The sequence below is a fragment of the Rutidosis leptorrhynchoides genome, unplaced genomic scaffold (genome assembly GCF_046630445.1).
Source record: "Rutidosis leptorrhynchoides isolate AG116_Rl617_1_P2 unplaced genomic scaffold, CSIRO_AGI_Rlap_v1 contig488, whole genome shotgun sequence".
NCBI lineage: Eukaryota > Viridiplantae > Streptophyta > Magnoliopsida > Asterales > Asteraceae > Rutidosis > Rutidosis leptorrhynchoides.
Window position 1 is genome coordinate 4072 of NW_027266718.1, and position 15178 is coordinate 19249.

At 35.8% G+C, this 15178-nt stretch overlaps 2 protein-coding genes and 1 pseudogene across 2 annotated transcripts; 2 read left to right on the plus strand and 1 right to left on the minus strand.

The window, feature by feature from the left end:
- Positions 1-5545: 5545 nt before the first annotated feature.
- On the plus strand, positions 5546-8919 carry LOC139883993 (RNA demethylase ALKBH10B-like; annotated as a pseudogene).
- Positions 8920-9506: 587 nt separating this feature from the next.
- LOC139883994 (uncharacterized) lies at positions 9507-11604 on the plus strand. The gene is made up of 8 exons (XM_071868080.1): positions 9507-9590; positions 9677-9803; positions 9884-9959; positions 10113-10185; positions 10314-10409; positions 10632-10682; positions 10791-11153; positions 11263-11604. Exons 1-8 carry the CDS (start codon positions 9507-9509, stop codon positions 11602-11604), a joined length of 1212 nt encoding a protein of 403 aa, XP_071724181.1.
- Positions 11605-11794: 190 nt separating this feature from the next.
- LOC139883992 (purple acid phosphatase 8-like) lies at positions 11795-14379 on the minus strand. Its single transcript, XM_071868079.1, has 7 exons — positions 14233-14379; positions 12929-13085; positions 12708-12815; positions 12483-12610; positions 12267-12395; positions 12096-12163; positions 11795-12008 (listed from the first exon to the last, which is right to left on the minus strand). Exons 2-7 carry the CDS (start codon positions 13083-13085, stop codon positions 11795-11797), a joined length of 804 nt encoding a protein of 267 aa, XP_071724180.1. The 5' UTR covers positions 14233-14379.
- Between the last annotated feature and the right edge of the window lie 799 nt (positions 14380-15178).

Sequence of the window (15178 nt, forward strand, 5' to 3'; positions counted from 1 at the left end):
TAATAGAACATGTTCTAAACACAAAACGAATATACCATCATGATTCAACATTTTCCTCCTTCAAAAAATTTGAAAATTCAAATTATGAGGAACGATCGACATTCATAGGCAGAATTGTTTTTAAAAAATATATGGCTACAAGTAAAAGCTAACAAACAAATTTATGCAATAATTAGAATTAGAAAGAGAAAAAAAAAGTGACAAATTATGAAGGAAAAAAAATACAGAAATGTTGTATAGTATATGGGCCTAGGGATATATTCAGAAGTCACAAAGAAAGGCTGTGTATTATTGGGCTTAATTTTTTTATCCAATAAAATTGGGCAGACAAATATAGATTGTTTTCATGAAACCCAAAGTTTGATTCCAATGAACTTACGTGATGAAAAAGTCAGCTGCACATAGGGTGGAGTACGACGCAAGGCATCAAAAACCTGCGTTTTAATTTTTTTGTTGTCCAGATATGTCTCAACACATAAGTTCCACATCTGAGATCAATAAAACGTGTGTCCGCCCAAAAAAATACAATAAGCATCTTCGGCTGGTTCAATTTTTCATTTGTCGAGTAGCAACCGATCGCCAATCATAGTCCAAACAGTCGAAAATTTTCCAGAATTGAAATAAATAGTCTCCACCCTGATGTTAAAACTTTGGATATCGACAGAATCCTCTATTAATTCAATCCAAAAGAAATAGAGATTCTGAAAAATACTTTTGAGTTAAGTTTTACATTGATGACACAACATACATTCTCATACAGGTAAAAACATACTGATGTTCGAGATAAAACAAGTTCCTATATATGGAAATAGATTGAAACATATATAAAAGCTAACAGACACTGAGAGATATTAACTTTTTGCCACTATTTTGCTAGATCACAATAACAAGTTGCTTGCTATAGTAGAAATGCTACGAAGTCTTACTTCTCGGATTCAGCCTCAAACCTCTCCACAATTTTGATGAAGTTAGCGACGATCGTCTTTCCATCAGTAGTGATTATGCTTTCTGGGTGGAACTGAACGGCCTGTAAAATCAATTAGATCTTAGAAAGTTGAAGAAGACATGCTAGAATAGAAAACACTAATAATTGGAAGATATGGAACAACATTTTAAGCTTAATAGGCCATTCAGTTGAATGCTCCTCAAGAAACAAGTAAGAAAATGTCACCATGCGAGATAATTCGTCCTTGACATATTGATTACAACATGGAATGTCCAAATGGACATACCGTTTTAGTACATGATATCACTATATAAACGTCACTTTTAACATGTACTTTCTATAGGAAAAACGACAGTATTTTGGGACAGAGGTAATGTATTAGAGAATGACAAATTAAGTTCCAAAACGACAAAAAATCACGACATTTAGTTCCTTCATACCATGAAGTGCATTTCATATGCTTATTTTTCTTGTGACTTACGCCCATTATCAACCCTTCTTCAGTCCATGCTGTGACTTCAAGCTCATCACTTGGGAAACTTTCTTTCTCAATTACAAGGCTATGATTACCGACAAGCGGTCAATGGGCTGAAATGATAGAACCAAACATGGTTAAGTTAACTAAATAACAGGTTTCCTTTTGTCCCCTTCTCTCCTTTTCCATATGCTATGAATATATACCGATAAACACGTTGTTCCAATTCTCTCGAACATAAATAAATCTCTACTCAACTTATATCGTGTAAGGGTCTTAAACCCATCGATTATGACTACCTCACCTCAATTTATCCTTTCAAGGGAGAAAAAAAAAAAATCAATTCGTTTGGGCAATAGTATCGAATAGGAATCACTCTTTTTTAATTTTTGCTCGATCAAGGATCGTTTGTAGTCTGGAATTTGGGCGGGCCTTTTCTACTCTTCCATGGCCGTTGTCGGACAACGGTTATCTGTCGTGGGTGGTCGTTCTGACTATATCCGAGATAACGGATGCAGTACCTTTCAGGTCACCCGACCCAGAACCAGTGCCAGTTGTGGAACCCTCGAGTCTTTTACGGATGTCCGTCGCATCGACCTGGCTGCTGCAAAAGAAAAAGCATCAGAGTGGGAGACTTGCCCATTCTCTCACCGTGCCCAGATGCTTTCCTCATTTGTTTGTTGCTGATCATGACAGCGACAAGATTTACGCCTTCGGGGGAGGGGGTCATTTAAAAAATTGGGATTAAACTGAGATATGGGCAGAGGTTTTCCATAACGACGAATGAAGTCGCCTTCGCCCCGCCCCATTGTTACTCATCCCGAGATAAAACACCTGCCGAGTGCTTTCAATTGGAGCGTCCTGAATCCTGCCGATTCACTCAGCTTATTATTTGCGGACGCGAGTTTTCTTATCTTGAGGATAATCCTTTGAGGCTCTTCTCCTATGGTTTGGAGTCGGGGGCTGGTTATTAAGTTATTTCCATGAATCATTCGGGAGAGATATCGATTCCTCACCTATGCTTAGTCTTAGTGCAGTGGTAGATAAGCCTGCACAGCATGAATCCTTCCTACTCTTTACAGGAGAGTATGGTATACACTGCTATTGCTTGTAAACAAAGTCAAGGTTGCCTCAGGTCGTCTCTGGATTCGACCATGGCCTCCCGAAGCGGGACACTGATCCTTCATTCCTCAATATAGATTGCTTGTTCAATGGGACGTTTTGCATCACCTGGCTTGACTCTGAGTCACCGATTCCGACCTGGACAAAGTTTAACCTCACCAGTCCCAGTCGTTTTGACTCTGCCCCTCCACATGCTTTCAACTTGAGTTGCTGCTAAGAAATTCCGGGTCCATGATAAGCTTGATCGCCTAGTCCAGCTGCACTGCTTTTTTTTTTTGCTTGCTTATTGAATAACATGATATACTTGTGATCATTTTGGGTTCTAACGGGCCTATAATTCTGTGATTTTTATGCAGAGATCATGCGGCTAAAAAAGTGAGTTTGTCTGTCTTGAAAATCAATTATTTTTTGGGAATGCAATTAGTGTCTGATTGTTAGTTTGGGTTGAATTTAGAGATTAATTTGGATCCGGGTATGACTACTTTTACTCATAACATTGCTGTGTCTGTGTGCATAGGTACAAGGTGGGGTACTCAAGAGGAAGAGGGAGACCGGAGGACCATATGATGATGACCATCTTACTTCTAGTGTGTTAGCTGTTTAAACTCATCTAGTGTATTAGCTTTGTTTCCTGTTTGTTGGTTTCTCCTTGCCTTGAATACTATAAACTTTGTTTCATGGATTATTTGCGTTTCTGTTTCGGTTCGTCTTTGAATATATTATTAACTTTGCATTTGGGTAGAGACCAACGCCATGAAGGAGGTCGAGCAACGGAGGATGAATGAAATGAACTTTTTTTTCATAATATATCATGCAAACCATGTGTGTTTTTGTGACCATTGAAAAGAAAAAAGATGCATGTAATGTAACCAACCTGGATAAAACTCGATCCTATTCTATAAATGCTTCTACACATATCCTATTCCATCTTTTATGTTTCGATTTTTTGCATGTTATTTTTGGCCAATTTGATGGGTCGAGGAATATTTTACTCATATACTTTGAAGAAGGGGGAAAAGAAGAAGAAATTCTTATCATCAAGTAATTCTTTTTTGAGACATTTCATCAAGTAATTTAGAATAGGTTTTGTATATGATAAGTTTCTGATCATGTATAACATTTTAAATTTTCGTCAAGAATGTATCTCTAAATACTACAATATCTAAACCATCCAAATCCTGCTTCCAACGGTAAAAATAACACTTTTAAAAATATCAGGAATAAGATGGAGCATGTTTAAAACATAAAACGAACACATTTTTATGGTTCAACAGCATTTTCTCTTTCATGAAGCTGGAAATTCTAATCCTGAAAACAAACATTGGACATTTATAAACGGAATATTTTCTTTTTTTTTTTTAAAAAAAAAGAAGAAACAAATATGATTATAGGTAAATAATTTTTAAGATTCATATAAGATAAAATATCTATTCGCTATCCACAAAAGATCGCAACTTCCTTATAAAATAGAATATTGTAATTAAAATTTTATGGATTCCTAAATGATTGTTTGTATAATTTTTATTCTGATGTATTATTTTCATCAAATTAGAATGTTCAAATACTACTCATATATCAAGAGCAATGAAGTAAGTGTGCCATCCTCCTTCACAAATGATGTGAGGTTTTTTTTAGAGTAGAATGTAATTTTTTTTTTCTTTTTTTGAGGTTATTAGATGTAAAATTGTTGATAACTTGTACTAACAAATTTCAATTTTTTTTGTATTGTTATACATACATCCTGGATACCGGTTCAGTTTGGGCCGATTTGATTATCCTACCAATCCACATGTAAAATGATTTGGAAATTTTCAAATCAAATTAAATTGTTTTATTTTTCAAACCAAACCGAAATAATATAAGATGGAGTAATTCTTGGTTTAACGGAGTTTCAAAGTATTTAATCCGTTACATTTAAAAAATAATAAATTAATTATTATTAGTGTTTTAATAAGCTAATAAGATGGAATAAATTAATGGAATAACTAATATTGATTTATTTTGGACTGATACTGTCGAATAAATGTCAATTATCTATTATATACTGTAGATATTATCCAGGTATAACCGATTCAAAATCAAATTAAAATATTTCAACTGCACCACATTAAACTGCTTGGTTGGTCTAAATCAAATTTAAATTTTTTTCCTCTCTGACCAAACCAAATTGAATAAGACCATTTAATTTGGTTTGATTTTTCGGTTTTGAATATTTTTTGAGAAACACATGTTTTTATATATAAAAAAACTAATCAAGTCATGAGAATCCTTTACGTGGTCACACGCAGCCATGAACTTGTCTTAGAAAAAATAAGATTGACAAAAATTTGAAGCAAAACTAAAATAAATTTAATAAATAAATAAATAAACATATGGAAGGTTTTTTTTTTTTTTTTTGAAGTTAAATAAATAAACATATGAGGGGGTTGAAAATAACAGAATTGAAAGAATATTCTGATCCGGGTCCGATCCACACTCTCAGCTCATGAAGCTCTAAACTAGCTTAATAAGCTTAATAAGCTATGAAGAGAGAGAGAGTGAAGAAGAAGAAGGAAAAAAGCAGTTGTTTGTTTCCTAATCTTAGCCACCATTTAAGACCAAACAATACACATGCGTGATCAATAAGCCAATTTCTCTCTGTCTCTCTCTCCTTTGTGTTGATTTTTACAAACCCTAATAGATCTTTCACTTCACACACACAGCTATAGCTAACTCTCTTTCTTTCTCTCTCACATTCCCTTTCTTCAGGGTTACATTTTTCCCAATTTCCCTTTCGTCCATTTCTCAGATCTAAAACCCAATTCTCAATTGGGATGAATAAACATTATCTTAATTCCTAAATTTGGCTTATTCAACGTTCTGCTTCAATTCACCATTTCGTTTTAGATCTGCTGTTAACATTTCCCTTTCTCACAACTATTCACTTATATATATATATATGCTGTAGTGTATTGTGTTGGAACTTGTGGAGAATTCAGTTGGAAATTTTTTCTGTTACGGCAATGTCATCAGGAAATGTTGTTATACCTGACAAAATGCAGTTTCCCGCCGGAGCTACTGGTGTTGCTGGAGCTGGTGGTGGTGGCGGCGGTGGTGCTGAGATCCACCCGCACCACCGTGGGCAGTGGCTTCCCGACGAGCGTGATGGGTTTATCTCGTGGCTGCGTGGGGAATTCGCAGCTGCTAATGCGATTATCGATTCGCTCTGTCATCATTTAGGAGCGATTGGCGAGCCAGGAGAGTACGATTCTGTGATTAACCATATTCAGCAGAGGAGATGTAATTTGGAATCCTGTTCTTTATATGCAGCAGTATTTCTCCATCAGTGAGGTTATCGTCTCGTTACAACAAGTTGCGATGAAGAAACAACAACAGAAATATTTCGAGCAGACGAAAATCGGTGGGCACAAGGATTTTAATCATCATCATCATCATAACAACAACAATAATAATAGTAATAATAGCTATAAACGATCTGGTGGAATGAACTATAAGCATCAGCAACAACATGGGATGAGGAATGAGCATCCCGTCGTGAAAGAATCATCGGAAAGTCGTGGTTTTGATGGGAATGAACGAGCTAGTGACAGATACAATGAGTCTAAAGATGGGAATAAAGGATTGGCAGTTGTAGAGGATACAAAAGGTGGGGTTTTTTTCTCGACCTTACTCAATTTTTAATATTCTGAAATCATCCCTTAATGAAATGTGCAATGCCTATGTGGATATGTTCATTGGATGATGAAGTAAAAAAGTAAACTTTTTGTAATTTCATTGTGCCAATGGTTTCTTTTTAAGGAAATAGCTTATGAATAATTTTGAGCTACTGATATTTTCTTTCCTTTCTTTTCCTACTCTGTTTCCTGAACACATTTTGGTTCACTGGAAAACTCTGTATAGTTATATGTATATTCCTCTTTCATCTTAGATCCAAATAAAACATGATTACACTTTTCATCTATTTTCTTGCTCTTTCTATCCCAATTAATGTATTTCGCACCAGCATATGTTCGATATAGTTAGAATTCAACTCTGATGCTTGGTGATTTTGGGGTTTGGTAGCTGATGGAGTTGCAAAGTCTCAAGCTGATGGCGTGTCTAGCTCAGCTGTAATCTCTGAAGGTAAGTCTTTTCTTTTCTTATTTGGTGTCAATGTGAGAATCAACTTGTCACGTGGTAGTTCTGTATTGATTTAATGGGATCTTGTCCTGTCGCCCAGATGGTAACCACAATTCCGAGAATGAAAGGCATAATCCCTCAGTGCCAAAAACTTTTGTCGCTACAGAGACAATCGACGGAAAGCCGGTAGTGTTCACTTTCATGATTTCACATATTCCTTCCTTGGACATATTCACCCTCCATTATCTCTCATGCTTATAAGAATCGATCGAATTACATCCGCAGGTTAATGTTGTTGATGGGCTAAAGTTGTATGACCAAATGCTCAATGACGATGAGATTTCTAAGCTTGTTTCATTGGTAAATGATACAAGAGCTTCAGGAAAGAAAGGACAGCTTCAAGGTATGCATCTTGTAAATTTTATTTCTTTCAGTTGTTCCTTAGCAATTAGTGTAAATGTTTGTCTTGGGAACATGAGATCACATGATAATCCACAAAACCGAATTAACCCGGGACATGGATATTGAGAGGCTGGTGCATTATGCTGGTTAGCTTCGCTCTACTGATCAGAGTACTTGGATCTCTTGCTTGCATTCTTGTATTGGGTATGGAAATGGAGATGGCTTAGACCATTGTTTATAAACTGAAAATTTGGTGTTTATCTCTGTTATTCACTTAGGGATTGAAATATTATCAGAATTGGATACACATCCTTTAATGATTTCATGTTGTAGCATTGAGATTTTTTTTTTTTTTAAAAAAAAATTGTATGTGAAGACATTTATAATGAATTCTATTTTCTCATATCTGACCAATCAATGTTAATGCTACTTTCTTGTTTGAAAAAAATACAGGCTCCACATTTGTGGCCTTCCCTAGGCCCATGAAAGGACACGGAAGAGAGACGATTCAACTCGGCCTCCCCGTTGTGGATGCACATGCACCTACAGAAGATGACAAGGTTATGGACACCTCTAAAGGCACGTTATTATATACCTAAGTTTATTGGTTATACTTTAGTTTTTGTTTACTTTTGGCATTATCACCAAAAAATTAGTCATCTCCTCCTTCTGACACCTTTTCCTTGTGTGCTTGTGATAAATATATCTTATAGAGAGGAAAGTTGAACCCATTCCTGCTGCATTGCAAGAAATTGTCGACCGCTTGGTGGCCATGCAACTTGTTACTGTCAAGCCAGACACTTGCATCATTGACTTCTACAACGAGGTCAGTAAAATGATTATCAAGCGCAGCGAAGTTATCATTAAAGTGATTTTTTTTTTGTTTGTTTTTCTTTTCAACTGAGTGTGTGATGTGCAATCAGACTACTCTGACGGGCATTATATTATATACAGGGTGACCACTCACATTCCCAGACATTTCCATCTTCTTATGGAAGGCCTATTTGCATGATGTTCTTGACCGAATGCGATATGAGTATTGGTAGAGTTGTAGTAGACACTCCTGGAAATATCAGAGGCTCGCTCAAGCTTTCTCTTGCACCTGGGTTAGTAATCTCTATGGTTGTTCTATTGATGGGATAATTTTAGTATTTAGTTTCAAAAATCTGAAAGTCATATTTTTTATGATTGCAGATCCCTTCTAGTGATTCAAGGTAAATCTGCTGATGTTGCTCGGCACGCTATTCACCCCATTCGAAAACAACGTATACTTGTAACCTTTACCAAAGGGAAACCCCTTCCGTCTGAAGTTCACCGTCAACCTTCAGCTGCTGTCGTAACTCCTCCACCCCACTGGACCCCACAACCTATTAGATCGCCCAACCACCTTCGACCTAAGCACTACGCGCCCGTTCCGACGAACGGCGTACTTCCTGCTCCGCCATTCCGGCCACAAATGCCACCCGCTAATGGCGTCCAGCCGCTGTTTGTTCCTGCAGCTGTTGCTCCGGCAATGCCTTTTCCAGCTCCCGTTCCTATCCCACCAGGTTCTAATGGATGGGTGGCGGCCCCGCCGCCCCAAAGGCACCCCCCGCCTCGTTTTCCGTTACCTGGAACCGGAGTCTTTCTTCCACCGCAAGGCACTCCTATTTCTTCGTTTCCTCAACAGCCGTTGACGGCTGCTGCGACGGAGACAACAAGCTTTGGCTCGGAGCTTGAAAAGGAGAACGGGTCAGGGAAACCTAATCATGTTTCTGGCAAGGGCAAGAAATGCAACGGAACAATGGATGAATCCGGTACAGGAAAAGCCATGAGTAAGGAAGAACAGCAGCAGGATCTTGATAAAGCAGTTTAGAAAGAGAGAGGGCAATGGAGAGGACAGTATGAAAAGTTGCGAAATGAGTTAGAAGAAAATGTAAAGAGCGGCAACACGGAACGTAATGCTGTTATTATACTTAGTAGAGTGGAGACAGAACGGAAGGAGGGAGGAGGGAACTTGTCAGTTCTCCCTTTGCAGCCCCTTTTTTCTGATCTCTGCTCATTTTTTTGTTGTCTTACTTATTACTTATATGTGAACCTTTTTTACATTAGGGGATTAAGAATAGAAAAACTCATCTCTTAATTTAATTCCTCCATCTTTCTTTTAACCAAAGATTTTTGTTGGCCATTTACTTTTTGGAGTTTAGTTCTTACCGATGAATGTACGGAAATGGTTTATGTCCGGTTCAATTTTTTCACGAGCGGCAATCGGCCCTGAATTGTCTTAAAATTCGGTTCAATGAACCGGCTCGACACCGTCTAAAACCGAGTTATCGAAAACATAATTCTGAACAGCGGGTTAATGAACCGAAACCGGCCCAAACCGGCTCTTGAGCAGGCCCTTGGCACGTTTTTAGTTGCTATACATAGGAACATAACTGTTTTGTTTGGTAAGCTAGAAAAATGGAGGAAGAAAATTGCAGCAGCAGCAATGGAAGAAGAAGAAGACTGATACTACACGAATTCATCTCTCCTGATCAATGCAAGGCAAATTCAATTTTATTTAATTTCGTATGATTATATAAACACATCCTTTAATGAAGTTTATCTAATTAATTAAAATTATTAAGCAGGAATTAGAGTACATACACAAGAGCAACTCCACAGTCGGATACAGACCAAACGTCTTCTCCACCACACTTTCTCATCTCGTTGCAACCAATTGCTCTCACTTCATCATCCCTTTTGTTCCCATCCGAGGTAGTAATCGATATTCTCTCGCTCCCTTGATTGATTGATTTTGTATTATGGACTCATTGATTGGCTTTTTTTTTTGATAGAGAGATTGAAGGAAAAAGTCGAGGAGTTCTTTGATTGCGAGTACGAGCTTGTCATTGAATTCACCGGCTTGATTAGGTTCGTTTTCGCCCCTCTCTGGAAACCAATTTTAAGAAAAATTGTTAACAATAGTGTTGTGATGTGAAAGCAGCTTCATTTCATGTGCCATTGTTTGTTATTATGAATTGTCATTTGCAATTCAATGCTTTAAATTGGTTTATCTGATTATAGTTGGACGAAAGGAGCAAGCATTGGATGGCACAGTGATGATAACAGACCTTACCTCAAACAACGTGACTTCACGGTATGACAATGATGTTGTTCTGAATTTATCTTTGGTCATAGAGTTTCATTCTCACATAGTCTCATCTGATAAGCAACATTTCGGTAACTGCTTTTGATGGTTTTTTTGGTGTCCGTGCTCGTAAAAAGGCAGTTTGTTACTTGAATACTTATGAAAAGGATTTCAAAGGCGGCCTTTTTCATTTCCAAGATGGAGAACCTTCAACTATTGCACCCATGGCTGGGGTAAGTGAAGTTGGATTTTGGGTAATTACTGTGGGACATTTTAAATTGATAAATTTGACGTTCCTGAGTGTAATTTTTGTCAAAAAGTGTGAAGTTTTACTTTTGCAAATGAATTTAACATTTGAGAAGTGAAATGATTCGACTCACCAGTTTTCTGTTCAAAAGATTTGGTGAATTGTGTCTCTATGTTATGCTTTATTTTGTAATTATTTCTTTTGTCAGGATGTTGCGATTTATACAGCTGACAGCCAGAACATTCATTCAGTTGACGAGGTACCTTCAACTTCCTATTTGTAACTTAGGCCATTTCCACTTTAGTCTTAAAATTGCAACTGATTGCTTCTTTGATTCTGATAATTCTAGTTAATTTGTTCAATGCAGGTAACAGATGGGGAAAGACTGACACTTACACTGTGGTTCAGCCGTGACAGCAACCACGATGAAGATGCTAAACTCATTTCCCGTCTCAATGAAAGAATGCTATATAGTCCAACAACTGGTTTGCTGGATTCATACCTACCTTTGCCAGCATCCAGCAATATGTATTGGTTTTCACAGGATCATCACAAATCAGGATTTGATATTTGTTGCGCTAGAATCCATGTTAATGGATTCAATCTGTTTCCTTCCCAAGACCTGAGATGTATTCCTGATGTGGATGAGCTGTTAATCAAGCCGTTGCAACTTTCAAGGGGAACTGAGCTTTTCGGCCATGAATTTTCCAACGTTCTTCATGCACTTCAGGTATATTATGGCCAACGTTGTCATTTCACTTCCTCTTTTCCTACCCTAAAGAATATGTTATGTTGTTAAATGCTGGGTGTAGCATTAATATATTGCGTCTTTTGTATAGGTGGTGCAATTCTATTGTTGGAAAAGCTGTGAATTGGAAAATTTCGAAGAAGAAGAAACCAGAAAGCTTGAACGGTTATTATCAGACCCAGAAAGGGAGCTAATTGATCTTCAAAAATCTATTTTTGTAAAAGATCGTCAATTAGCAGAGACAGTATTCAGTAGTGCAACCTGTGAGGAGAGCCGTCGGCAACGATTTGATTGGGCTGAATTTTCTCGTGCACTGACTACATGGGAGAATTACATTTGTAGATTACGCAAAGAATTTCTAATGAGCTTACCTTATTGGAAAACTCATCTGTCTATACATACTATTCAATTTGATAAGCATAATAATTCTTAGATCATGAATTCTCTTGTAAGAAACTTTCAAGTAAAGAGTTTATTTCAGACTTTTATTTTTCTTCTAATTAATGATTTTACAATCAATCGAGTAACTTGATACATCATTGAGAAACATATCTTTGATAAGATTACATGAGAGATTCTAAATGTTAATTTCCAATATTTGACAGATTCTTCTTCTCCTTTGTTTAGATTGTGAAGTAGAGTTGTTTAGAACTAGTCCAAGTGTGCATGACTGTGCCGAAGACATTGTAAAATTTGATATCAACTTCACTCTGAGTGAGCTCAACGGACATAAAACCTTGACCATCATGGTAAAATTTCATTTCCTTTGGGTTCCACCATTCTACGTCTCCTCTCCACGCTTTCGATCCTCCACCACTCGTCAAAAATTGCAATTCACTATGAGGAAAATAAGAAGTCGTTGCTTAATCGAATCGAACTAAGACCGAGTTAGGATTGAATCGATTTTAAAACTATTCGATTTACCTGTCACTGCTGCTGATATGTTCCAAGCAATGGTCGTGTCCATTCACGTAGAAATCGACTTTATTTTCCTGGAAGAGCAAAATATTTATTGTTTCAATTTAGAATTTTAAACAACTAGATAGTGATTTTATTACTTGATCAAAAACTAATTATATCTTTTAAGTAGTATACCTGAAGAATTGGCAATAGCTGTGCTTCAAGCTCAATGGTGTTACGATGGTGTCCAGCACTTTTGACGGTGTGGTGACCAATCACAAACTTCCACTTGGCAGTGGACTCTTTCAAAGCTGAATCTAAATCCTAATTGATGAAAAAAATAAAATAAAAACAAGCTTCTAAACTTAAAAATCGATTTAGATTGCGACGCAAGTAATATAAATCAACTACCTCGAGGATATTTTGAAGATATTTTTCTCGCGGAAAAATATCTCTCCAATCATATGTATGATCCTTTGGATCTGTGAAGTAGCCATCAACAAAAGGAGTTGTGTCCACGAAGAAAAATTCAGCAATCTCTGAAAAAAAGGAGGAATTACTAGTATTCAATGCAATAATAAAAAAAGGAACTAATTACATAAACTAATTAATTAAGTAGTTAATTAAAGTAATTACCAGCATCGACAATGTATGATCGGAGACAAATCCATCTGCTGTCGATTTGTCTAAGGATAGGACTCAATTGTGCCACAGCATCACCCCTATAGTCATGGTTTCCCAATACTGATCGAACAACAAACAGATTAGATAGTTGAACCGAATCAGAATCAACTTTTTGGTTTAATTAATATTGTAACTCGATCAAACCATTTCCGATTCAATTTGTTTTTACGTACCGTTGTACCATGGCTTTTGCAAGCTATCGGCGGTGTAGATATCGGTGAAGGAGTCGTGGAATGCCGGATCGTCGGTTCCTGTCAATCCATCATCATAAAAGTTGTCCCCCGTTGATATTACAAAGTCTATCTTCAACTTCTCTCCAATAATTCCCATCTACATTTAATCAAATCAAATTAAATAAATTTAAAATAATTATTGTAGCATTTAAACCTCAACAAAACAAAATATTGTAATATTTAATGTGTATTTTGCTATTCTATGTTCATCTAATCTTGTTTCAATTAGAGTGAGAAATTCGACATTTATCCTTAAAAAATTTAAGGAATTGACTCCAAAAATATAAATAATGATAATTTATGGACATATTTTATTTTAGGAATATATAAGAAAAAACTTTCGATATCAATTGGTACTTTAATAAAAAAAAATGGTACTTTTTTTTCTTATTCATAAGACTCAAATTATAAATTTATCATTTATTCTATAAAAAAAAGTCATTAAGCATAAAATATATATAAAAAAATCCTTTCTAGGCTAACAGTGTCAATGAGTCGTAGACACAATTATCTTTAACAGTATGTTTTACAAATACTTTTTTCAGACTAACCAATCAAAAACAAACATGTTCGATTTTCCGATTTTAGTTTTATTTCAACCACTACTTTTATCAACGATGTAAACGTGGCCCCTTTCCTTTCAGGGGGCATCAAAGAATATGATTTACGTGCCTTTCGAATATTGGATCTTTATGGAATTATGCTTGCTTCCGCATAATTTAGTTTAATCTTTATTCAAAATAATAATAATAATAATCAATTTCATTTAAAATTGATGACTTGCCAATTCTTCGTTAAAATAAGGTATACGTTAACGTGACTGTGTTTTCCTAATCCTATTATTAAATTAATTACAAAAAGATTAGCGAAGATAGATGAGACCTTCACTAGATAAGGATTTTACACTAGAAAATTCTCATAATAAATCCATTGTTAATAAAATAGATTCTTTTATCATACTACATATCTTAGAGTTGAATTAATCGTGACAAAGACTGAGGAAAAAATTATACAGTAACTAAACCAAATTAGTTCAAAAAATATTTCCTAATTAATCTTATTACTAATTACAAAAGGATTAGCGAAGAATAGTAATTAAATAATTACATAAAATTAAATAATCCTCAAGTGCATTATATTAGGATATTAACTAATTATATGGATTATTATACATACATACATACATAAATAAATAAATGGGTTGTGATATGGTAACTAAAATGAGCGTTGAGAAATTAATTAACCTGATGAGCAACATCAGACTGGTTGTAGCCTCCTCTCCTTCCCCAGTCTCCGATGACCAAAAAGCTGAGAGAACCACCATATTTGGCGGCATGATCGATTCTTTCGAGCTCCGCGAAACTTGGAGAGACGAAAGCCAACCCTAAAAGAGCTAGCAAAAGAGTGGCCATCATCGTCATTTTTAGCTTCGAGCTTTTCAGAGAGATAGAAAGAGAGGGGAGAGAATATTATTGTTTAAAAGAGTAGAAGTCACTATAAAGAACAGAAGCTCCAATAATTTATAATATGGCTACTAGGGCCGGGCATAATAGTATTTTGTTGCTAATGTGACTTGATAAACCAAGTGGGGACACCATCTCCCAACTAATTTTTCTATGTCCGAATTTTGAATATTGGGGGTTGTTTAACTCAATTAAATCGATTAGATATACATATATACTATCCTCCTCAACCAAATGTTCAGGGGATCGATCCTAAAAATTTTTAAGAATGAAAAAAATTTTGTGGCCAATTTCTTACTATTTTATATGCTGATAGTTCGAATAAAGAATTAGCCTTACGACGGTCGATTATGAAAATACCTAGAAAAATCTAACATTTATAGATGGTCTTTTGCATTTAGAACCCAGCTGTCAATTTATATTTTCTTAGAAATAAAAAATAAAAAATGATCTAAGTTATCGGCTTCATTCAATTCCCACCGATTTGATAATCCCATTTGAACCAAATTAACTAATTTCCTCCGTTAATTTAATTTCAGAATTCCAGTTTGTCACACACACACATGATTAAAACGAAAAAAATGAACAACTTATAGTCTCATAATATTCGAGGATATACATGTGATGAGTTCTATAAGCAATAAATTAGTTTGTGTTACGTGAAATGATTTATAGAAAAAAGCATTAGAATTAATTTGTGTTACGTGAAATGATTTATAGAAAAAAG